General features: G+C 40.1%; 1 protein-coding gene across 4 annotated transcripts in view; it reads right to left on the reverse strand.

Annotated features, from left to right (window-relative positions):
• Positions 1–25,693, reverse strand: part of LOC135460376 (ras GTPase-activating protein 1-like) — a 170,821-nt gene that overhangs the window by 103,733 nt on the left and 41,395 nt on the right. For all 4 annotated transcript variants that reach the window (XR_010443218.1, XM_064737172.1, XM_064737171.1 and 1 more), the window contains exons 2-8: positions 24,843–24,992; positions 19,884–20,019; positions 18,963–19,033; positions 13,073–13,190; positions 11,474–11,505; positions 7,357–7,409; positions 6,345–6,495 (exon numbers count right to left, since the gene is read on the reverse strand). Coding sequence is in view for 3 of the 4 variants with exons in the window: in XM_064737172.1 (XP_064593242.1) it covers positions 6,345–6,495; positions 7,357–7,409; positions 11,474–11,505; positions 13,073–13,190; positions 18,963–19,033; positions 19,884–20,019; positions 24,843–24,992 (711 nt within the window). In the remaining variant the exon portion in view is untranslated. The remainder of the gene's footprint in view (positions 1–6,344; positions 6,496–7,356; positions 7,410–11,473; positions 11,506–13,072; positions 13,191–18,962; positions 19,034–19,883; positions 20,020–24,842; positions 24,993–25,693) is intronic.

A 25,693-nucleotide genomic window follows, 5' to 3' on the forward strand; every position in this document is an offset into this window, starting at 1 on the left:
CTAGCAGACGGTAGAGAGAGGAGAAGCAGAAGACGCTGGCTGTTCCACAAGTATGGCTTTATTGTAGGGGTCCGTGAAGGGTCTCAGCTCTTCTTCTTCCGAGTTAGTAGGGGTACAGCATGCTACTTTTATACTCTTGGCTTGGATCTAATCTTGACTAATGGCAAAGGTGTTAGAGTGACTATAAGTGACTAATAGTAGGGTTTAACACAATATTGCCTTACATGGCTATAGGGATAAGGTACAAGGCGGATGTCTCTGGAGACAGGAAACTTCTTTGCTGCTGTGTCAGCATTCTATTCTTCAAGGGGCCCTGGCTAAACCTGAGGGGTTTACTACAACACAAGGTATGCTGGGACCTGACATGATCCATCTGTCCTGACAGGGGAAACGCTTCCTCATTCATAAACTCACAGGACTGATTGAGAGGGCTTTAAACTACAATCAGTGTAGGAAGGGGACACCAACAGGAGAGCTGAAGGTAAGCCAAGGGTTGTCATGGTATCACCTGAGGATGGCAATGCTAATGGAGTGCTGGAATGATGGCTATGACAGGCTATTCAGGAGGGATAGGCAGAGCAGGCAAGGTGGACGAGTTGCACTGTATGTAAGGGAGAGATGTGACTGTACAGTATTTACAGTTAACATTAATGTGGCTGAGAGACTCTGGGTGAGGATTTGGGGGATGGAAAACAGCAGCTGTCAGAGTAGGTGTCTGCTATCCATCTCCCAGCCAGGATGATAGCACTGATAAGTTATTCTACAGGCAATTAGGAGAAATCTCTGGATCAGTAGCCCTTATCCTTATGGGAGTTTTCTACTTCTCTGACATCAACTGGGGATATCATATTGCTGTGACAATTAACTCTAGGAAATTCCTAAAGTTTGTAGGAGATAACTTCTTGTGACAGGTACTCAGTGAGCCAGCTAGGAAAGATGTCATCCTAGACTTATTGTTTGCAAACAGAGAAGGACTCGTGAGATAGGATGGTAGGTGGCTGTCATGGCCACAGTGATCATGAAATGGTTGAGTTTAAATATTTCAGTGTAATGAGAAAAAAGGACAGCAGAGTTGCTACCCTGGACTTCAAGAGAGAAAACTTTAGGCTATTCAGATTGCTACTTAGCAGTGTCCCCTGGGAATCTGCTTTTGAGGGCTTAGGGGTCCATGAGTACTGGTTGGTCTTTAAGAACCACCTTTTAAAAGCACAGGAATAGGCAATTCCAGTGTGTCGCAAGTCAAGCAAATGGGACAGAAGACCAGCTTGACTGAACAGGGAAGTCCTTGACAAGCTCAGAGGGAAAAAATTTTTAGGATCTCTGGAACTGAGGTCAGGCTTCACAGAAAAATTACAGAGCCCTTGTTTCCATATGAAGGGAGAAGACATTGAAGGCCAAATCTCAACTAGTGTGTAAACTCTGTCTGGAGAGTAGCCCTGCAGAAAGAGATCTGGGGGTGCTCGTTGACAACAGGCTCAATCAAAGGCAGCAGTGGGCCCTGGCAGCCGAGAGGGTAAATCACACCCTGGGGTGCATCAAGCATAGCATAACCAGCCAGTTAAAAGAGGTGACTATCCCTCCATATTTAGCATTGGAGCAGCCTCACCTTGAGTATTGTGTGCAGTTCTGGGCCCCACCATTTAAGAAGGATGTGAAAGTCCTTGAATGTGTCTAGAGAAGAACAACAAAACTGGTGAAAGGTCTGGAATGAATGTTCTATGAGGAGCAGCTGAGGACACTGGGTTTGTTTCATTTGGAGAAAAGGAGGCTGAAGGGTGACCTCATTGCTCTCTACAATTTCCTGAGGAGGGGAAGTGAAGAGGGAGGTGCTGAGCTCTTCTCCCTGTGATCCAGTGACAGGACATGTGGGAATGGTTCAAAGTTGTGCCAGGGCAGGTTGCGACTTGACATTAGGAAGCATTTCTTTACCCAGAGTGTGGTCAAACAGCGGAACAGGCTTTTCCCAGAGAGGTAGTTGATGTCCCATGCCTGTCTGAGGACAATGCCCTTAGTAATATGCTTTAACTTTTGGTCAGTCCAGAACTAGATAATCGTTGTAGGTCCCTTCCAACTGGAACAAATAAACAAAAAAAATCCAACCAACCCCACTCACCCAAAAAAAACCCCAATTCTGAAACCTACCCCAAAGCAAAAAGCTAAACCAAAAAAACCCACACCCTCCTGTAACAAAACCACATCATAAACAAAAACAAACAAAAGAAACCCAACTGTAAAACATGGAAGCTATTCACAGAACAGCTGAGGTTGCAAGGGACCTCCAAGATCACCTAGTTCAAGTCCCCATTTCAAAGAAGGTATAACAGATTGCTTAGAATCTTGTTCATCAATGTTCTGAATATCTTTAAAGATGGAGACTCCACAAGCTCTTTGGGTATTCTCTTCCAGTGTTTGATCACCATCACACTGGCCACCACTACAAAGAGTTTCTCTCTCTCTTCTTTGCTCCCTCTCTATCAGGAATTTATACAGAATAATAAGATTCCCCACTACCACCTTCTCTTCTCAAAGCTGAAGAGTCAAAGCTCTCTCCACTTGTCCTCAAACAACAGATACTCTAATCCATCATCTTCATGGCCTTTTTCTAGAAGCCTACAACACCTGGACTCAGTATTCTCAAGCAGTCTCCCATCCAGTATTAACTGGGCCCAAAGCTGCTTAGCTTCTAAGATGAAATGAAACAGAGTATGTTCAGGATGGTGTGGCCACAGGCTAGTAAGCATATATTTTCTGTTTGAGATTTCATGATATGCAGTTAGTGAAATCACATCTCCTGTCTCACCATCGTGCCCCTTGCCCCCCAACTGACTTTGACAATTTTTACATGAAAAAGTAGATATTCATAGAATCATTTAGGTTGGAAAAGACTTCTAAGATAATCAAGTCCAACCATTAACCTAGAACTGACAAGTTCACCACTAAACCATGTCCCTAAGTACCACATCTACACAGTCTTTAAATCCCTCCAGGGATGGTGACTCCACCACTGCCCTGGGAAGCCCTTTCTAATGCTTGACAAGTCTTTTGGTGAAGAAATTTTTCCTGATATTCAATCCAAACCTCCCCTGGCACAACTTCAGGCAATTTCCTCTTGACCTGTTGCTTGTTACTTAGGAGAAGAGACCAACACCCATCTTGCTAAAATCTTCTTTCAGGGAGTTGTAGAGAGCAATAAGGTCTCCCCTGATCCTCTTTTTCTCCAGGCTAAACCTCCATTTCCTCAGCCACTCCTCATATGACTTGTGCTCCAGAGCCCTCCACAGCTTCATTGCCCTTCTCTGGACACGCTCCATCACATCGATATGTGTCTTGTAGTGAGGGGCCTGGAACTGAACACAGTATCCAAGGTGTGGCCTCATTAGTGATAAGTACCCCAGTAGTCACGTATCTTGTCCATGGAATAAACATAGAGATCACAAAAGTTACATGCTTTACTGAAGTCCATGGAAAAATACTATTTCAATATCTAGTCAAAATAATTCACTCAATATGTATTTCACATTTACTATATATTAAGACCTTCAAATAGACAACTAAAAGACTACAGACTGTCTGTTTTGTAGAGATTCTATAAGAAATAAGGAAAGCAAATCTCCATATGAGTGTAAATATGGTTTGTTAGTTATACTCATCAATAGAAGTTTTGAGCAATTTATATGCAGAATAGTGGGTGAACATGCAAATGGAGAAGGTTAGTAGAAAAAGTAGTCGTCCTATGCCTGACAGAACACTAGATTCCCAAGATGTACTCAGAAATTTTCTGCCATGATCACTCAAAATAACATTGTCTGGCTTTTGGAATATAGTCTGATACATAGCATTGCTTATATTGGTTCCAGTCCCATGTCTGGATATTTACATTACCTGGAAAATAAAACAACAGTCAGCTTTTGAGTTAGTTTCTTAACTATTCTTCAAGCTGTTACTTTTGTATGGAAAACTTTATTCTACAATTTTTGTGGCTATAATTGTAATCAATACTCTTCCAAAGAAGATTGGCTTTATTTTATCCATTTTTTAATCCCGCTTAAAATCGCTAAAGCAGCAAGAGAAGAATATTCAAGAGAAACAACACTACTACCATGTGGGATTCACATTCTCTGAACCTGAGAGAAGCAGTGAGTGAAGCAGAGAAAAGAATGATCAAAACAATTCTTATCTCATTCGCTGCTCCTGTGTTGTGTCAAAGTAGAATGCAATATGGAGATTGTTTACCCAGAGTGATGGTGTTTTGTTTCCTTGGCCTTTTAGGGCCAAGCGTGTGTGTCAGGACTGTCAGCTTACAGTCACGAGATTCTGTGCAGTTGAGTTGAGTTGGGTGCTTGTGCAGATTCAGTTTAGATGTAATGTAATATGGTGTAATATAGTATAGAATAATATAGCATAATAAAGTAATTAATTAGCCTTTTGATAAGATGGAGTCCTCCTCATCATTCCTCCCGGACGTCGGGCAAAATATCACCAATACTACCAAGGATGATTTTTTTCAAGTTCCAGTCTAATACTAGCATCAGATTTAAAGCAGATACCCTCAGAGCATTTAAAGAAATAGCTTATAAAAAAGATCAATGAAAACTGTTTAACATATGCATTTAAAGAAGCAGCACATCTTCAACCTCTAGTTTTTCACCTTGAAGACAAACTCTACATTTTTGATGAAGAATAAACACAGATGTTCTCTCTGCCCCAATAAATGCTCATAAATAATTTCATTATCTTGCAGAAACTCATACTTCCTATATTTCTGTTCTGAATTTAATGCCATTTGATGCTTTTCAGCAACTTCTGACTGTTTCATACAATAATCCACCTTAGTCTTCACATATTTAAAGACTTCCTTCTTCCAGGGTCCATAACAAATAAACCAGTACAAGAATTAAGAAGTCCACAGAAAGCTATTCCTTTTTTTCCTGCTTCTCATTTATTGCCCTCTGCAGTATATCTTATGGTAAATAATTTGGGGCAGTTACCACCTTCATTTTGCATCATTATCCTGCATGTTTGAACTTTCAAGAAGTCTATCAACTGTCAGTAAATATGAATTGGACAGAATTTGAGCCTAAGTGTATATTAGTAATTCTCCAAAACATTCAATTAAAACTAGAAGTCTTTCAAAGCCAAGTAGTTCTCTCACACTGAGGAAGATCTTTGCAACCTAGGTACCAAAATATTCAAAAAGCCCTCTAAAAGCATATTATCATAGCTTAGTGGTGCTTAATCTTTTCATCTTCTTTTCCATCCAATGTCAAGGAAAGAATCTTCTCTAGTGAATCCAGCAGTGGGAAGTAATAACTTACTGCAGTAAGTTTCTGGAGCTATACTCTCTAATACTGCGAAGCCATTTGAGACTAAAAAGACTTCCACTAATTTGCTAATTAGCTTGACATCACCTACAGTGTTTGAAATCTATCATTCTCCCGATACACTATGTAACTAGAGAATGGGCAAAAGAGGATTTACCTTCAAAGGCTGACACTGAAGCTAGCTTGATTTTCAATGAGGATGTCTGGAGGCCAGACTGATTAATGTAGAAGATACTCAAGCAGTCTGTGTGTGGGATATATATAGGTTAATGAGGTTCCAATTGCTTAGTCTCAAACCATTGTTCATTTGAAATCATATGAAGAAGTCCACTGAACTTATTAGTTAGGAGACCTCAACATTTTCTCAGACACATCAGTTGCTGGATCTCTACCCACTCAGAAGCCAAGCTGGAATTGAGAGAAATTCTCTATTGGGATGAAGAATGCCCTGGGTCTAGGTGAACACATCCAGAAAATTTCTGATCATGTGACAGGCAATGGCCTCAGTTAAGAGAGAAAGGTGAGCTTTCGCTATCTGCACTTCTGACCAAAATATTCAGATATATTAAGGTGATTAATTTAATGACTTTTTTCAACAATAAAGGTAATTTTTCCCTTTGTTGACAATACCCATTTCTATTGTTTATACTTTAAAATCCCTACTGAATGTCTCCAATAAAACTAATATTTTAATTTTCCCCTTTCATATACACAAAACTCCTAATTACAAACAGTAGTTTCCAAGACAACACAGCGTTCTCCTAATTACATGTCATAATCCAATGTATAGGGTAAAGAAAATAATTTACAGAAGGAGAAAAATACTTCAGAAGAAACAAGTTACACCTAAGCTTTTGAAGGCTTTCAGAATGTACTTAGTTACAACTAACTACTAAGCAAGTTAAACTCCTAGTATATCCTTAAGAAACACTGAAACTTTATGATCATATCAGAAAGTTATCAGCAATATGTTATACAAGTTCCTTACAGAACTGTAAAATACACACGACTATTAAAACTTACCTATTATAATATCTGCCTCCCATCATAAACTGATTGCTTGATGTTGGACATATTTTAAAACGTTGAATATTTTCATTGGTCCGAAAATAAAGTGAATAATCACCAGGTGTATTATCTGAAGGCCTCACAAGAAAACTGCACACCTGACCAACTGAAAAGATATAATACAGCATTATTAACTGTTACTTGTGTCACTTATGAGCTCTTATCAAAGCTCTTTCTGTACAAATTAGCAAGAATTGCACACATAAAGGATAAAGTCTGATCTAAGTTCCAACAGTGATCCCCATTCTTCCCCCAAAAAGGATGAAGTAGTACTAAACTGCCAAAGTTAATGCCAAATCATTTGGCTGTAGGTGACAACCTATCCCAAATTTTTGTCAGCTCTTTACAAGAGCATAGGGTGTGCATATGCGTTTTGACAATATTTTCAGAAAAACTAAATATTTTTGTTCTCATATTTAAGGTATGTTATTTGGCAGTATGAGTATGAAATCTTGATGTTTTCATTTAAAAAAATATTTCCTCTATGAGAAGACTAAAGTTTAATACATTCTCCCATAAGTATATAACAGCATCAAGCCTTCCAGAGTTCAAGAAGTGTTTGGACAACATGCTCAGGCACATGGTGATTCTTGGGGGATGGTTCTGTGCAGGGCCAGGAGTTGGACTCAATGATCCTTGTGGGTCCCTTCCAACTCAGAATATTCTGCAATTCTGTGAACAGTATTTTCTCCTCAGTATTTTAATGAAGCCCGAGATATATTTATGTATATTACAAAAATGTTTTGAAAATTAGCTATTTCAATCAGAATTCTGAAACTAACTTTACTTGAGAACATTAAAAAAAAAACCCTCAATGCTCAGCCATGAAGTTTTTCCAATGTAGTAGCAACCACAGATCTGATGCTCCTATGTTCATACAGAAGAAAAAACAAGTTGTCCTGCAGTCTCAAAGGATTAATTTGTCTCATTCCCCTACCACTGTATTTCCATCTGAAATAAAAAGTACCTGTCATCAGTAAATTGTAAGCATCTTGTTTGGAGATCTTCCCATGGAACCATCTTAAAGATAAAGAGAAAAATTAGAAAGCAAAATTATCAGCTCTCTTTTTTAGTAGGTGTGACATCTAAGACTCTGAGATCTATGAATTAATCTCTGGTACATATGAATGAATTTTTGTTAAAAAAATCTAGCAAATATTGATTATATAATATGCAACTGTTATGTTATTTAGCAATTCTGTTTTTCTACCAACAGAATGAAAAATAAATATCTACATCTATATAAACTTGAGTACAGGTGTCCAACACAAAGCAGATGTTCAAATCCAAATGTGTTTAGAGATTAAAGGCATTGTTTGAATGCTAGATAATGACAGGCATATTTGAAGCCAGTCTCAGACAGGAATTTATTTGAAGCATGAAATACAAAGCCCAAGGACATTAATGAAAGTTAAATACTATACAGAATAACTAAAATGGAATTTTGCTAGAAGCTGAGGAAATAAACTCCAGTTTTATTAACTACTGAATAAATAAGAATCGTTGTAGTTTCCTTCGTCAGATCATCATCCAAAAAAATACAGCTATCTATCTAGTCTTCAACCTAATACCAACGATTATAGGAAACAGCTTGATGTTGCACAGGTATTCAGTTTACATGTGACATACCACATGCTACATCTTGAGAGCTCATCCTGTCTTTTAAAGGAAAGCTAGAAATAGGGCCTTTCATTGCAGAGTGGATATGTACATGCATGCATGTTTAAGTGTGTCCTTAGTAACAAAGGGGTCCAGGAAGGCTGGACATACTTTAAGATAGAAATGGTAAAGGTGCAAGAGCAGACTGTCCCTGTGTACCTAAAGACAAGCTATCAGGGAAGAAAATTGGCCTAGTTGAACAGGGAGCTTTCACAGCAACTCAGGTTAAAAAAAAAAAGTGAGTTTATGACCTTCGGAAGAAGGGGCAGGCAACTGAGGAAGAGTACAAGGATGTTGCTTGGTCATGCAGAGGGAATTAGAAAGGCAAAAGCCCAGCTGGCTACTTTCATAAAAGAAAATAAAAAGTATTTTTACAAATGCATTAACAACAAAATGAGGGTCAAGGAAAATCTCCATCTTTTATTGGATGTGGGGGGAAGGATGGGATGGACACATTGTTCCCAAGGATGAGGAAAAGGCTGAGGTACTTAATACCTTCTTTGCCTCAGTCCTTAACAAAGACTGGTTATCCTCAGGGTACCCAGCCCCCTGAGCTGGTAGACAGGGGTGGGAAGCAGAATAGATCCCCTGCAATTCAAAAGGAAGCAGTTAATGACCTGCCAAGCCACTAAAACACAAGTCTATGGGGCCTGATGGGATTCACCTGAGGGTACTGAGGAAGCTGGTCAAAGAGCTTCCTAAGATGCCCTCCATTATTTATCATCAGTCCTGGTGAACCACGGAGGTCCCAGATGACTGGAGGTTGGCCAATGTGATGCCAATCTACAAGAGGATCCAGAGAACTACAGGCCTGTCAGCCTGACTAACACCATCTGGAGTGCCATCACACAGCATGTGCAGAGAAAACAGGTGATCAGGCCTAGCCAACATGGGTTTAGCAAAGGCAGGTCCTGCTTGACCAATGTGATCTGCTTCTCTGACTAGGTGATCTGCCTGGTGGATGAGGGGAAGGCTGTGGATATTGTCTACCTGGACTTTAGCAAAGCCTTTGATACGGTCTCCAACTGCATTCTGCTGGAGAGGCTGAAGCCCATGGCTTGGACAGGTACCCTCTGATGGGAAAAAAACCGGCTGGATGGCCGGGCCCAGAGAGTGGTGGTGAATGGTGCTACAGCCAGTTTATATCTGGTCACTTATGGTGTTCCCCAAGGCTCAGTGCTGGGGCCAGTCCTGTTTAATATCTTTATAATCTGGATGGGAGGATCAAGTGCACCCTCAGTAAGTTTGCAGACTACACTGAGTTGGGTGGGAGTGTTGATCTGCTGGAGGGTAGGAAGGCTCTGCAGAGGGATCTGGACATGCTGGATCAATGAGTCAAGACCAACAGTGTGAGGTTCAACAATGCCAAGTGCCAAGTCCTGCACTTGGGTCAAAACAACCTCATGCGGCGCTACAGCCGAGGTTGACATCTGGCTGAACATAAGCCAGCGTGTGCCCAGATGGCCAAGAAGGCCAATGACATCCTGGCTTATATCAAAAATAGTGTACCCAGCAGGACCAGGGTAGTGATTTGCCTCCCTGTATTCAGCACTGGTGAAGCCACACCTCAAATACCGTGTCCATTTCTGGGCTCCTCACTGCAAGAAAGACATTGAGGTGCTGCAGCGTGTCCAGAGAAGGGCAACAAAGCTGGTGAAGGGTCTAGAGAGAAAGTCCTCTGAGGAGTGGCTGAAGGTACTGGGGTTGTTTAGCCTGGAGAAGGGGAGGCTCAGGGGAGACCTTACTGCTCTCTACAACTACCTGAAAGAAGGTTGCAGCCAGGTGGGAGTTGGCCTCTTCTACCAGGTAACAAGTAACAGGACAAGAAGACATAGCCTCAAGCTGTGCCAAAGGAGGTTCAGGTTGGACATCAGGAGGAATTTCTTCACAGAAAGGGTACTTACACATTGGAATGGGCTGCCCAGGGAGGTGGGAGTCACCCTCCCTGAAGGTTTTCAAAAAAGACTGAATGTGGCACTTAGTGCTCTGGTCCAGTTCACAATATGGTGATCAGTCAAAGACTGGACTCGATCTCAGAGGTCTTTACCAACTCAAATGATTCTGTGAAATAGCCCAAAATGAGACCAAACTAGGGCCTTAAAGGGAAAATTGCACCAGGAGAGGTTTAGGTTAGATATTAGAAAAAAATTCTTTGTGGAAAGGGTGGCCAGGCATTGGAACAGGCTGCCCAAGGAAGTGGAGGAGTCACCATCTCTGGAAGTATTCAAAAAATGCATGGATATGGCACTTGAGAACATTATTTAGTGGTGAATATGGTGGTGGTGCTGCTGGGTTGATGGTTGGACTTGATCTTAGAGGTCTTTTCCAACCTTAACGATTCTGTGATTTTGTGTAAAACAAAGCCTCTTACACATAAAAAAGAGCCCTAGTTCTAACAGTTCTAACTTGCTTTCTATATTACCTTTACAGGAAAATCGCTGGCTATTGGAATATTTACAGAAATCCCTGCCTCCCCTGGAATCTTCTGAGCAGCATGAGTGACTGAATTGAGTATCCAAGCTTCAAGATTTGCTACAAACTACTTTGTTTAAAAAAAAAGTTCCTGTATTTGAAGGCATCCCTACTACTGTAAGGCTGCTATACCAAACTGACTAGCACAACTTTGAAAATCTGTAAACTGAAGCTACACACCAACAATTTTCTTTCCCCTATTAGGAACAAAAACAATCAAGAAAACACCACCAGAAGAAATGCCTTCTTCTAAAATCAGTCCTTTGGAGACTGCAAACTGGGTAAAAAATACAGAAAGCAGAAGCTGCAATTATTGCAAGCAAATAGAGGACAGATTAAGTTACCCAGCTACTAGAAATTTTCTGTAAATTTCATTTGCTGCTCATCTTTACAATAGAAAATCATATAACAATCAAGTTTCCTGTATCAATTCATTGCTCATGGTAAATTGTATTCATTTTTTACATTATTTAACAAGTTGGAATTCACTGCAAACAAATTATTTTAGTGTCTCCTGGTTTTCATTTAAAGTGCTAGCACATGAGGCTAATATCAAGTGTTACTATTATACTATCATTCCTCTAAATGATACTTTGATCCCTCTCCTGCAGTTAGAGTTAAGCAGACCTGAAAAAAGGTTACCTCTAAGCTAAACTGTATGTGTATAAAAAATCCCCACAAATCAGAAAACACCACATCCTCCAGTGAATATATTCTAGATAAAGTGATCACAGAGACTCATTCAAGATTTTCACTGTAAAACCCATTAACATTAGGCACAACTAATACAAGACTTCATGTCAATGACCTATGCAACTTCAACAGCTAAAATAGAAGAAAAGTCTTAAGATTAAAAAACAAGTACATTCAACTTTGGTTCACCTTCCCAATCTCATAGCTAAAGTTTACAAACAGTTGTTTTATGATTTGCTTAAAAAAAAAAAAATTCTTACATTTTGCCTTCATGTGGATCTTCTTCTCTTCCCTAATAGGAAAATTAACATATTAAGTACATGACGACAGTATGCTTGAGTTTAGAAAAGTAAACTTCATAGGTTAAGACCTTCTGTAGAAATACCACTAAGCAGTCCAAGACATTTTTGAACTAGATGGTTTATTGCACAGTTCATGTAAAGAGGTTTTCAACTTAATTCACTGGAATTCAGTGGAAATTCAGCCATAACACATTATTTCAAAGGACTGTTTCTGTCACTCTTCAAGTCCTTCTTTACATGTGGTAACTTAAATCTAAACTTTTGTGAACTTCAACCACTAATGTAGAAATTTATAGTTAGATACTCTCACACTACCTTTTCAATTTAGCCATTCACATCCTGATACAGATATGAGAACAGGTGAAGCAAACTTTATTAATAGCAATATACATATGCTGCAAAGCAAACATCATCAAGACTCCAAAGCAATGGTGAACTACTTTGGAAAAAAAGCATGTGGGAGGGTGGGGTGGGTGTTTTTGTCCATTAAATAATCTCTTATCTTGCAGTAAATCAATTTCAATTATCTTTGTCACCCGATTAGCTTCCTGACTTAGCATAAGCCCTTCTACGTATAATTAACTCATCAGAATGTTGATATTCACACCTGGCCCTTAAAAAAAACGAAAACAAAGACATTCAGCAAAATTTAAGTCTATATATGTATGAATATTTCAAAGCAAACAAACAAACAAAAAGAATATAACAATTACTAGCAAGTTATTTATTTGGACTGGTGAGTTTAGGAAACTGCGTAAAAAGTTCACAGTATCATTCATTTGCACATGAGCTTTTTTGGATAACAAGGAGGGGTACTTTGGATATTAAATTAGACTTAATGGTTTGTTTAACTACTTAAAAGCTGGCAGATTCAAATACAGCAAGAAGGTTTAGAAAAGTAGAAAGAGTCAGACAGCTAAATGACACTAGTTTGGTTTAATTTCAATGTTAACTTCTACACACAACTAACAAAAAATAAAAATCAAATCTCAGTTCTGTAGCAGCCACAGCATCTGCAAGGCCTCCCTGGCAGTCAGTTGCCTAAGATAAGAAATGTCTAGTCATGATGACTGGACCTAAGAAGCCCCTCTTCCGCCTTTGGACCCTTGTTATCTCTCTGTAAGATGATAGGTCTAATTTGCCTCGACCCTTGGATTGTTTCCCAAAACCCCTATACCCTATATAAACACCCACTTCTGCCCAGTTCTGCAGAAGAGCTGTCACTGTGACCCTTCGCAGAAGCTGCCAATAAAGACATCTCTGTGGAACCTCATACAGCACTTCTCCTCTCTCTCCCTGCGTCTGCTAAGGCAGTTAGCAAGCAAAGAGCTGAAATCACTAAAGAGCTGAATTCACCAAAGAGCTGATCTCATTTAAGAGCTGAGCTGCTTGCTAAGATTGCCTGCGTCTGGGAGCCTGCCTGAGGGACCCGGACAGGTTGTGCTTAGCTGGACTTCGCTATCTGGACATCTACAGCAGCCGGGGTTGGAGAGATGCCGAAAACCCCTGCCGTAATAAAAACAGTTCTGCAACAGATTTGAATATAAAATTACTTACCACTTCTTCTACCAGGTCTTCTACTATAAGACCTTGTTCATCTGTACGTAGGTTTGTAACCCACATCCAGCCATCTTCCAATTCATTATGCACAATAAGCATATCTCCTTTAAGAAAACTGAAGAGAGTTACAGCAACACATATGTTAGAAGTACAAGCATATTACAAAGTTTAATGAACACAGTGAATTCTTGAGAATAGTTTCAGAAAAACATTTGACAAAATCTGACCATGAAAAATATAGTTATTGGTATCCCAAGTACATCATATGCATTTTTCACACAGTTTAAGTAGGTACGAATATCACATAAATGTTAATCTTTCTTTATTTTATATTTAGAATCTAATAGATACTCTAAAGTATGCTAAGGATGCATAAAACAAAAAACACAACAACATTACAAGATAGTAACATTCTTTTATCCAGAGGCACCAAATACTAAGCACAGGTAAAAACAATCAAAGATTTCCTTCATAGTCTAAAAAAATAATTTGTATAATAAAGTCTATGGAATATCTACTATTTAAGTATTTGGTTATGAAGACGTGCTAAAAAGTAGATGCAGAACAGTTCCTCGAGAAGACATGCAAACAACTACAATTAAGAATATAAATACAAAGCATTAAAACATTCAGAGGAGGTTCATTACTGGGAGATCAGTATAAATTATTCCTTAAGTGTAATTCTAAACTCAGGTATACTGGCTATCACTAGAATAAATTTCTTCATAATAGCTCCTATGGGGGGACAGTGTTCTTAGGGACTGGCTGGCATCAGTCTGTTGGTAGTATGCAACTGTTTTCATTTGCATAACTTGTTTTTCTTGGGTTTTATTTCCCTTTCTCTTTGACAGATGGTGGGCAGATTTTTTCCCCTTACAAAATGTTTAAAAAAAATTATTTTTAATGATAAAAACTGTCTTGATCTCAACTCACGGATGTCTCGTTTTTACCCTTCCAATTCTTTCCCCATTCTACCAGGAGGGAGGGAGGAAGAAGCTGTGAGATGCTTAGCTGCTATCTGGAGTTAAACCAAAACAGTCCTTTCTGGTACCCAAAAGGGTCCTCAAAGGGTTTGAGATTTTACCAAAAGGAATGAGAAGGAACTTATATCTCTTAACAGTTGCTGGTCCCAATATTGATTTATCAGTTTTAAACATTAGTTTATCTGATCTGTGCCATGCTCTTTTTTTCACTGTACATGATAAAGACTGGTTTTGGCTTCTGCAGTTTTCTGTGCTCTGTGGCACTTAGTGGTTGCTCTGGTTTGAAAGCAAAACCAGTGAGAGACTCCAAGTCAGAAATACAGTTTATTAGGAAAAGGGAAAAGAAAATCAAAATACATGCAACAATACAAAAGAAAAACCACTGACAAAGTCAGAACACAACCTGACACCCTGTTGGTCAGGGGGTTGGTAGCAGTCCAGTTGGACTGGTGGCTGCAGTCCTCCTGGAGTGGCAAATGTGGTTCTGTTGGAGCAGTGATCCTGTAGAAAGGGTGTAGTCTTCCTCTGAAGATCCAGTGGAAAAGACAGCCATTCCTCTGGGAATCCCGTGGAAAGACTGACTGTTCTGTCCCAAATCTCAGATTATATCCAGGTGGGGATGCTTAGCTCCTCTCCCCTGGGCAGAGCATCTCACAATGGGCTGTTATCATTCTATGACTCACATGGCAGGTCCATTAAACTCCTGGAGGAAGTTACCTCTGAGTCATGTGGAAAAGCATTGACGGGCCCATTAACAGGAGATAAGAAAAAAAACAATGCCCCTCCTGGTTTCAACAGCTCTTGAGGATGGGAATAGAATATACCTTAATATTGTAACCTAGGACATAATCCACCCCTTATTCTATTACCATCTATACCCAAACCAATATCCCAATATCCTCTTACATATATATATATATATATATATACAGAATGAAACTTTACACACAGTTCTCGCTTAAAATTAGGTCTCCTTGTGGTACACAACCGGTTTCCCTGTCCTTTTGCATTACCCACCAAGTGTAACCAGGTCCTAGAGAAAAAACACTCCCACGGATGGGTTTGCCCCTGCCTGCGGTGGGATTAATCCAAACTGTCTTTCCTAAAATACCTTTCACGTGTATCACAGGATCTTTGTCTCCATCCACTGTGTGCAGGGGCTCAGACTGGGCAGGACCAGATCGATTGATGGACCCTCAGGTGTTGACCATCCAGGTGGCTTTTGCTAAGTTCAATTCCCAATTTCTGAAGGTTCCCCTGCCAAGTGCCTTCAGGATCGTCTTAAGTAGTCTGTTGCACCATTCAACTTTCCCAGCAGCTGGTCCATGATAAGGGATATGATATATCCATTCAATACCACATTCTGTGGCCCAGGTGTTTATAAGGCTGTTCTTGAAATGGGTTCCATTGTCCAACTCAATTCTCTCAGGGGTGCCATGTCTCCACAGGACTTGCTTTTCTAGGCCAAAGATGGTGTTCTGGGCAGTAGCATGAGGCACAGGGTAGGTTGCCAACTATCCTGTGGTTGCTTCCACCATGGTCAGCACTTAGCACTTGCCTTGGCAGGTTTGGGGAAGTGTGATGTAGTCAGTTTGCCAAGCTTCCCTATACCTGTACTTCAACCATCGCCCATCGTGCCACAGAGGCTTCACCCGCTTGGCCTGTTTGATTGCAGCGCAGGTCTCGCAGTTGTGGATGACCGGTGAGATGTTGTCTATATTAAGGTCCACCCCTTGGTCATGGGCCCATCGGTATGTTGCATCTTTACCCTGATGACCAGAGGCATCATGGGCCAAACGACCTAGGAATGATTCTCTCTTGTGCTGCCAGTCTAGATCCACCTGTGATACTTTCACCTTGGCAGCTCGGTCCACCTGTTCGTTGTTGTGATGTTCTTCATTAGCCTGACTCTTGGATACACGCGCATCCACATGTCGAATCTTCACGGTCAGCCTCTCTACTCGGGTGGTAATGTCCTGCCAAATCTCGGCATCTCAGATGGGTTTCCCTCTGCGCTGCCAGTTGGTCATGGGCCCATCGGTATGTTCAGGAACTGTCTCATGGAGACAAATAACAATTACATTTCCTCCAAGAGGATTATCGTGGCAGAAACAGAGAATGGCACCTTCACCACCTTCTTATGTGATGCTTTCTCCCTTGTTATAACAACTCTTCCATATCTTAAACATTCCTGGGTAATGAAAATACTCCTTTTGGTATTTCTTAGAAAATTGTTTTGGCTTTTTCCAAGGTTAACAAGCAGTTTAGGAATATCACCCGATGCCATGGCAATGTGGTTATGGGTGGCAAGGTGTCTTGGTTTATGACAATTTAAGAGGTGGACACTCTAAAGTGAGTTACCTCCTGTCCTGGTTTATGGCGAATTTGGGAGAAAACCTGCAAAGGGGTTCCTCTAGAAAGGAGATTCAAATGGTCCCTCCCCCAAGTGGTTCAGGAAAATATTTCCTTGAAGAAAAGTGGAAAAAACCCTGTTTATTTAACAGGCAAAGCATTCACCAGCACAAAATATGAACAATATTAAACAATAAAACCTCATGCCGCTCCAAAGAGATGGCAAACTCAGAAAGTCTCCTTCATGGGCTGTAGCTTAGCTCACTCAGTCTGTTATCGGTCCCTCCAGTGCTGGTAATGCCGTGGCCCAGGTCAGGCCATCAGCAAGAGATGTTGTTATATGCATAAGTTTGTGTATGTGATTTTAACCTAATCATTGTAGTACACATTACTAGTCTCCTTGAAATAGTATATAAGCATTTGTATCCCACAATAAAATTGGATTCTGATCACCGAGTCAGTCTCCCCGTCTCTCTCCATCACCAACAGGATCCCTTGTTAGGAATAAGGTAACTGACAAAAGGATTGTAAAAGGGGCAGGAATCTTTGGAGGCAGCTTTCATCGAGTGTGAACAGATATTTCATCAAGGAAGGACCTACAAATTCCCGAAGCAAGGTGACTACCACTGGGGGAGGTATCCAGTATCTGAGGGAATTAACTGTGGTGGAGGTATATGACAACCAGGTATCCAATGAGCCGTGTAAAATCCCATGCACATGGCCCACGTGGTGAAAGCTTGCATGAAGTGCACCAACACTGTACACCAACAACCTGGCAGCAATGAGCTGGAGAGACACAAAAGCACCAACTGTGGTTGGATTGGCCAGCCAACTTGAGAATTCAAAGAGATTCTCACTTCCTCCCTAGATCTCAGCTGTGGAGAAATTGTTCCAACAATTTTCTCATCAATTAAAGAAGGATAAGTCTTCCTCACCCATAGTGACCAACATCTTGGCTATTAAGAGTCAACCTTTTTGTATTCAGGGAGAGGTTTATCAGTGACACGCGCCACATGCCACCTTGTGGTTCTATCTGCCATGACCAGGGGGAGGACATAAGGAAGTGGGATGATGAACCTACATGGAGACTAGAAGCTCAAGTACAAGAAGTGCAAGAAAAAACAGGAGCGAAAAGGCATCCATCCAGGAAAATTATTGCCCTAGTGTCTGCTGGTGCTTATTTGCTGGCCAGGGTTAAACCATAACATCGGGTCATATGAAAACCTTTCACTGGAGCACAGGGGGACTTCTCAATCAAGTCACATGATCTATCAGGGATACAGGCAATAGCTACACAGTACTGAAGTTCATCAACTACCAAAATTAGATTGCAATTTTCTACTGAACACCTCTTGAGAGGGTGTGATAGATGCACCCACTCTGAGTGAAGTGTTAATTACCATTTAATAATTGTGTAATCATTAATAAAACCCTTTTAGTTAACCCCACAACGGCGACTTCTTTTAATAATTAATCTGTGACAGAGTAACAAAAAATGTATTAACTTGAACACAAAGTAAAAAGCAAGAAAAAAAAAGCCTAATGAAAATACTTAGAATTACTTCAGCTACTAACGAACCTAAATCTTCACAATGTACAATAGACAGCAAAGCCATCCTATATCAGTTGTTACTGTTTGAAATGCTTCAAGCTTTCTAAATATTAATTATTACATTACAATTAAGTCAAGATTCCCTGAAATACATAACATCTTCAAGAGTACATTACAAGAGTATAATATATTAATTTGACCTAAAACGGTGTACTTTGTACCAGTTTGCTATGAACAGACTATTTCACCATGCAGATCTCAGAAACCCAGCCAGACACATAGAACTTCACTATTTGCTGTAATTCCTGTTACCATAGCAGAGTAATGAAATACTTTTTCCTCTTAAGTTGGTGGGTGCAATTAGGCATTTACTGGACTTGATGGACCCTATTATGCATAAGAATAGAAAGAAGTCCTACTTTCAATATACAATTAGGGAGGTCCCTCCTGTCTTACTACCTTATTGTATGCTTAGAAGAAGGTCGTCTCAAAGATGAATATCCTCAAAGTGTTTTTTATAGAGATCAGAATGGACTGGATAAATTTTCACCCTGATGAGGATATAAAGCTGTCATATACTTTTTCTCTATAATCTTAGGTTAATAGTCCTATCAATAACCTTATTCCAAATTACACCAGCATGTTCTATCAACTTGTGAAACCAAGACTGTCTCATCAAAAATTACTACAAACATCTTTCAAATCTGGCTTTTTGTTTTTCATCTGGAAGAAAACTGGTATCTCAGGAAAGCAGTATTAATTCCAAGCAACTAGTATATGTTCTTCCATTAGATACAGGACTGTTGGTTTTGCATCTTTCCCACATAATATATGTAGTGGAAGAAAAAAAAAAGGCAAGCATAATACCTTTAACTTCTCAGAGCATTACATCTAAGATGCAATTGGAAAGTGTTTGCATAGTGAACATATACCGAAATCATTAGGCTTTATAAATACTCCAAGAATTTCACATGTGCTTCTACCTATTATTAAAACATACCTTATTTCATCAGTTTCTGGCACTTTGGTGTAAGGTAGAATTGCTCGAACTCTCCTTCTATCTTCCACAGGCTAGAGTTTTAGAGAAGAGTTCAAAGACATTAAGTTTTCCTTTCATTCTAGTGTAGCTTCCTCTCCCCAGCATTATGCTATTCTGAGGAAAAAGACTGGTAATAATAATTTGTATCTCTTTGCTAGTTTTAAGTTTTTAAAGGGTCAAATTTGTAAGAGCTGGAAATGCTCAATTCCTAAAGTTATCTACAAAAGCCTTCATTTTGGTTCTAGCCTGTAACATTATCATTCATGTTATCTCCAAAAAGAAAATTACCAACAATGTAATTCCCATGAAAGAGCACTTTACAACTTACTTCCTCTTAGTGAAAAGTTGTGAAGATTTAACATTCAGAAACATCTTTATTCGTGGGGGACGGGGGCATTACTCATACAGATAATTACTGATATTGTTTTAAGGATAGTCATTTGAAAGAAACAGCTTTCAGGAGCTTTGGTTATTTCAAGGATGCGTACTTTAAAATCTTTGCTATAAAACAGTAATATTATCTTGATATAATTTATACAGTCTGTGTAAAACCCTATATTATAATGGTGCTCTTTATTAGCCAAAACCCACACATTTTCTTATTTCAGTTTACATAAAATTTTATTACTACATTTGGAGATAATTGCAATACCAGACATCTAACCTTCTCATTACAGATTTTTATTAAAAATATTTTTTATTATTAGTTTTTATCAGTAAAACCTTGTTTATATATTCATTATACTTCACCATATGCTGAGATAGGTATAGAACTAGGGGAAGCCATCTACAAGGCTTTTTTATAGAAAACTATGAATATCAAATGCAAGATTAATTATATTAATATTTAAGCAAATTACATTTTAAAATTTTACTACTTGCCTCTGGAGGTGCTACTGGAAAGAATAGTTTTTCCCCCTTCAGCAAACAAGACACATGACTGTAATACCCAATAAGGTCTGAGAGTGAAGCAAAGCGACGTCCACCAATGTAATAATCTCCACACATGGCAATAATCCTGTTAATAAAGAAAAGGAAGTTTGACAGAAGAACTTTTGCTACAAACTGTTGGGATGGTTTGGGTTTGGGATTTTTTTAAAAGGAAATGAGGATAACGCAGAGTTGTTAAAGCAGGCTGTCTATGTTCAAAATACAATATTACAAACTCACTCTCTAAAAATGTTAAGAGCTACCTGGAAAAGCAACTTTGAGAAGGGAGAAAATACTGACAGAGGGATTGAACTATTCCTTTAGTTACACAAAAGAAAAAAAAATGAAAAATACATTTGATCTACTTAAAAACTATAATTTTTTGGTAAAAAATGTGAAATTATCAGTTTTACGAAGCTTGCAGAATGCTAAAAACAGTTTCCAATAAATTATGTAGTAAATGGGAAAAATGTCATACTTTCCACCAGAACTCTGTGTTGCAGTGTCAAAACAATAATTTTTAGGATCATAGAATCAGGTTGGGAAAAAATCTTTAATACCATGGGGGTTTCTAAGATAATGGGACTTAAACATTAACCCAGCACTGCCAAATCCACCACTAAACCATGCCTCTAAAGCACAACATCTACACATCTTTTAAATAACTCCAGGGATGGTGACTCCACCACTTCCTTAGGCAGCCTTTTCCAATGCTTCCCTTTCAGTGAAGAAATACTTCCTTATATCCAATCTAAACCTCTCCTAGTACATCTTGAGGCCTCTTCCCCTCATCCTATTACTTTGCTACTTGGGAAAAACAGACCAACACCCACCTGGTTACAACCTCCTTTCAGGTAATTCTAGAGACCAATTGTCTTCTGCGAGCCTCCTTTGCTCCAGGCTAAACAACCCCAGCTCCCTCAGCTGCTCCCCATAAGACTTGTGTTCCAGACCCTTCCCCAGCTTCATTGCCCTTCTTTGGACACACTCCAGCACCTCAATATCTTTCTTGCAGTGAGAGACCCTGAAGTGGACACAGTATTCGAGGTGCAACCTCATCAGTTTTTAGTAAAAAGGGACAATCACTTTCCTAGTCCTGCTTGCCACACTATTTCTGATACAGGCCAGGATGTCATTGGCCTTCTTGGCCACCTGAGCACACACTGGCTCATGTTCAGCTGGCTGTTGGCCAGCACCTCCAGGTCCTTTTCCACTGGGCAGCTTTCCAGCCCCTCTTCCCCCAGCCTGTAGTGTTGCATGGGATTGTCATAACCCAAGTGCAGGACCCAGCACTTGGCCTTGTTGAACTTCCTACAACTGGCCTCAGCCCATCAATCTGGCCTGTCCAGATCCCTCTGCAGAGCCTTCCAGACCATCAACACTCCCATCCAACTTGGTATCACCTGTGAACTTACTGAGGGTGCACTCAATCTGCTCCTCCAGGTCATCAATAAAGATATTAAACAGGCTTGCTCCAGTACTGAGCCCTGGGGAACACCACTGGTGACTTGCCATCAACTGGATTTAACTTCATTCACCACCCCTCTGCTCCCAGCCATCCAGCCAGTTTTTTACCCAGCAAACAGTGCACCCATCCAAGCCATGAGCAGCCAGTTTCTCCAGGAGAATGCTGTGAAAAACTCTGCCAAAGGCTTTACTGGACTTGAAGCCTAGGTAGACCACATGCACAGCCTTTCCCTCATCCACTAAGTAGGATCACCCCTTGTCATACAAGGAGATCAGTTTGTCCAAGCAGGACCTGCCTTTTATAAACCCATCCTGGCTGGACCTGATCACCTCTTTTATTCTGCATGTGCCGTGTGATGGCACTCAAGATTATCTGCCCCATATTCTTCCTGGCACCACGGTCAGGCTGACAGGCCTGTAATTCTCCAAATCCTCTTTCTGGCCATTCTTGTAGATAGATATCACATGTGCTAATCTCCATTCAATTACAGAAAATTCTAAAGAGCAAGATGAAAATATAAATATTTTCCTTCCCAATATTTTATATCACTTAGCAACTCACCAAAAAAATATACTACTACAGCCAAAAAGAATGTAGTTTTGATGGACTCATACACTATCTGTCAATCATAAGCTTCATGAACATATGCCCATATACAGCTTGGAGGGAGGGGGATTTGGAGAACTTTCAACTACAATATTGGCATTTTAGTCAAACAGAAATATATAAGGAAAGTCTAATCTGAGAAATACCACTTTTAGGAAACAAATAACAGGGAGATTGTCAAGCAATAAAAATTTCACCCATTTTTGGCAGAAACCAAGCTTTGGTGGAAGTGACACTTCAAGTCTATGGGACCCAGGGGGCACATCCCTATATTTGGCTGAATTGACTTCAAGACTGTCAATCTTGAGGCTGGACAAATGTTTGAGTGTGGCATCTGCCCTTCTAATAACAAAAAACATATACACTCTGCAGTCAACAAGTGAAATCAAAAGCAGGTCTGCTCTATGAATACCAGTATCAGCAGACAAATTAGTTTCCTTCAGATAGTTCACATATTTAATGGATCCAAGAAGAAAAGATTCTTTAAGATTTGAAAATATTATAAGGAATCCTTTCTTAGAAAGTAGAATTTAATGGTTTCCCATTTTCTGAGATGCCAGAAACAATTTTATGGTGGACAGAAATCAACATTCAACACCTGATATTGGCTACAATAAGCAGAAGTTATTAAAAAGGAGAGTCTTGAAAACCGAAACTTAAAAAACAAGTATTAACATAACTTCATTTTCTACTACTGCTACACAGTAATCAGTTTCCTAACAAGAATCAGTATAGCTGAGAAGCATGAATTGTTAGCTCAGACATGATGCAAACAAGTGCATGCTATTTGTTTGCTTTGCAAGAAAACTTGCTTTCTGTTTATTTCTTGTTATCTAGATAGCTGACAAAGGTTTTTTCTAGAGCTGAAGATGCACTTGATATCGTATTTTGTGAATATGAACATTACACTGTGTGCTGGTTTGGCCAAGAAGAAGTGGGAATTCTGGGATGCTGTGGTCAAACCAATGGGTGCTCAGATTTTTATATTGGCACCTGATATGGCCAGTGAGGTTAAGACACACCTCCGAGAACACACAGGGGTTAAAAACCAGAGCTTCGGCCCTGGGAGGCCCTCTTGAGACTTTGAGGCGAAGAGGTCAAAGAGGTTGGATCTCCCTCCCCCGTTCAGCTGCTGCTGCTGGCCGGGGGAGGGGCAGCCATGCAGTAGGCCTGGGCCTGGACAGAGATGGAGTGTGAGGAGGCCCTTGAGGATGGAAGGGTAGAAGCACAAAGAGACATCGGGCAGCCACCCCCGCCCCCCAGGAGAGAGAGAGAGAGCCAGAGACGGAATGTGATAGCAGCCAGCCCAGGAGGAGAAGGGGGTGAGTGCAGGCCGGAGCAGCAGCGAGTGTGGGAGTGCCGGAGCTCTGGGACAGGCAGAGACTGAAATTTTTAACCCGTTTCTTTCATGATTGGGACCTCGCAAAAATGCTGATCCTCCTCGGAGCTGAATAAGAAGAGAGATAAGAGATGAGATAACAAGGACCTGGCCCGAGGGAAGTGGAGAAGACTGGCTGAGTGGGGAGAGAGATGATTGGAGTGGCCTTTTGGCTGGACTTTTCTTGTGTGGCCATAGACTGAACCAGTGTTATTCCTGTGACACAGAGACTGCATTTAGGGGCAGGCAGTGCCTCAGAACCAGGAGGGTTCATTGTGGGTACCCCTCGGCCCCAGGGGGTGGGAAAAAATGGGGGGGACAGATGTCCAAAAGCAGAGATTGTGCCTTTTTTGGAGTGAGACAAAACATCCTTAAAAGACAACCCTAAAAGCAGCTCTGGTCCATGCACAGTGGTGAGAGCACTGGGCATGGAAGGAAGATGTCACAATAGCAAAAAGACTTTCCGGGCAGTGCTGAGTGACATAGAAGCACACGAGGTTTCAGCGTGTTTCCAGGGGAAGCCTATGGTGCAAGAAGGACTCCTCTCCTCTTCATGAACTGAAGTTTGAGTATTCTAAAGAGTAGTGCCAGACTGAGCAGTTAGTAATTTGGAAGAATATATCAGATTGAGAAATTTTGGTAGTAGAGAAAAGTGCTTTTTGTAAAGTTTTCAATTTTTCCCTTATAGTTTTTTTCCTTCTTTTCTTGTAGTTTAAGTAATAAAGTTTTCTTTATTTCTAAGCTGGAGCCTGCTTTGCTTATTCCTGGTCACATCTCACAGCAGACACCAGGGAGAGAGTATTCTCATGGGGGCACTGACTCTGTGCCAGGCCTAAACCATGACACAATGCAGCACACTACATGCTGACTAACATTCAAGCGCTTCCCAGAACATCTGATTTACACTAAATGAGACTAAATTAATGTCTACAACTTGCTAATGGTAAAATAACCACAGTTACAATTTCAGATAAATGGATACTTGTATTTAGAACAACTAATTCTAACAAAGACTGAAAGCTGATTTTAGCAAATCTTCATATTTTTAAACACATTACCTCTTTGTTTCTCGTTATAGCTATCTTATAAACAAATTTGCTATGACTTTGACATTCAAATATGTTTTTTAAGCTGCAATATCTGAGGAACAGACTTCAAACAATCTGATTACTACTAAGGAGCCTGCATGTTACTGTAAATTTAGTCATAACAGCTTTAGACAAGCTTTTCTATCCTGATAATGCTGGTTTCCTCACATTTTCATTCTTCAGCCTGTAAAGGAATTTTTGTAGCATGGTTTAAAACAATTAAACCCTAGCAAAGAGCTATACCATACATGGATAAAAAGAAAAGTAAAAAATATTCAATTTATAATACAATTGTTTTCTATACCGTACTACATTCTCAATCCACAAATAAATGAGTTATAGTGTTTTAAAAGAAAACATTTACTTCTCACCTAAAATGATTGACACTTGTTTTACTAAGGAATGAAAGCACAAATGAACCCGGTCTCCGATCACTCTCTCGAATAAGGTAACTTCCAGGTTTTTCCGCTTGCCAAAGACGTTCTTCTGCAATTGTTCTGTCGAGTTTTCCATGATACCACCTAAAAAAAACATGTAACAATGGGTGTCCTTTAAAGTTAAGGCCTCTGCTTATTCTCACAGAATAGAGCTATGAAACTAATGAAAGATCTCCGTTGAAACTGATAAAATTCCAAACCTTCATTTCAAAAAAAGTTATCAGATGTTTACATGTGCAACCTCTCTCAAATTACTTATTCCCAACTGTCCTAGATTGCAAGGCAATGTGTATTCTATTTGCCATCTGTTAGAGGTATGGCAGTTATCTTCTGTTAATTGGGCAGTTTTCTTTATCTCTTCCACAAACCAATCCTCCCTCCAGGGACACATCTGCTGTTCATGGGCTATTGAATGTCACTGCATGACTGATAAATATTACACCATCCCATTGTGAGATGCTCCACACAGAGGGAGGAGCCAAGCCTTCCTAACTGGATATAATCTGAGATTTTTGGGACACCAGCACAGCCTTTCCACTGGATTTCCAGAGGAACAGCTGCCTCTTCCACTGGATCTTCAGAGAAAGACTACACCCTTCTACAGGATCCCTGCTCCAACAGAACCACACCTGCCACTCCAGGAGGACTGCAGCCACCATTCCAATTGGACTGCTACCAACACTCTGACCCACAGGGTGTCAGGTTGTCTTCTGACTCTGTTGGTGTTGTTTTGTTTTACTGCATTGTTTGTTTCGTTTTTTCTTCCCTAATAAAGAACTGTTATT

The sequence above is a fragment of the Zonotrichia leucophrys genome, unplaced genomic scaffold, assembly GCF_028769735.1.
Source record: "Zonotrichia leucophrys gambelii isolate GWCS_2022_RI unplaced genomic scaffold, RI_Zleu_2.0 Scaffold_35_1530144, whole genome shotgun sequence".
Taxonomy (NCBI): Eukaryota; Metazoa; Chordata; class Aves; order Passeriformes; family Passerellidae; genus Zonotrichia; species Zonotrichia leucophrys.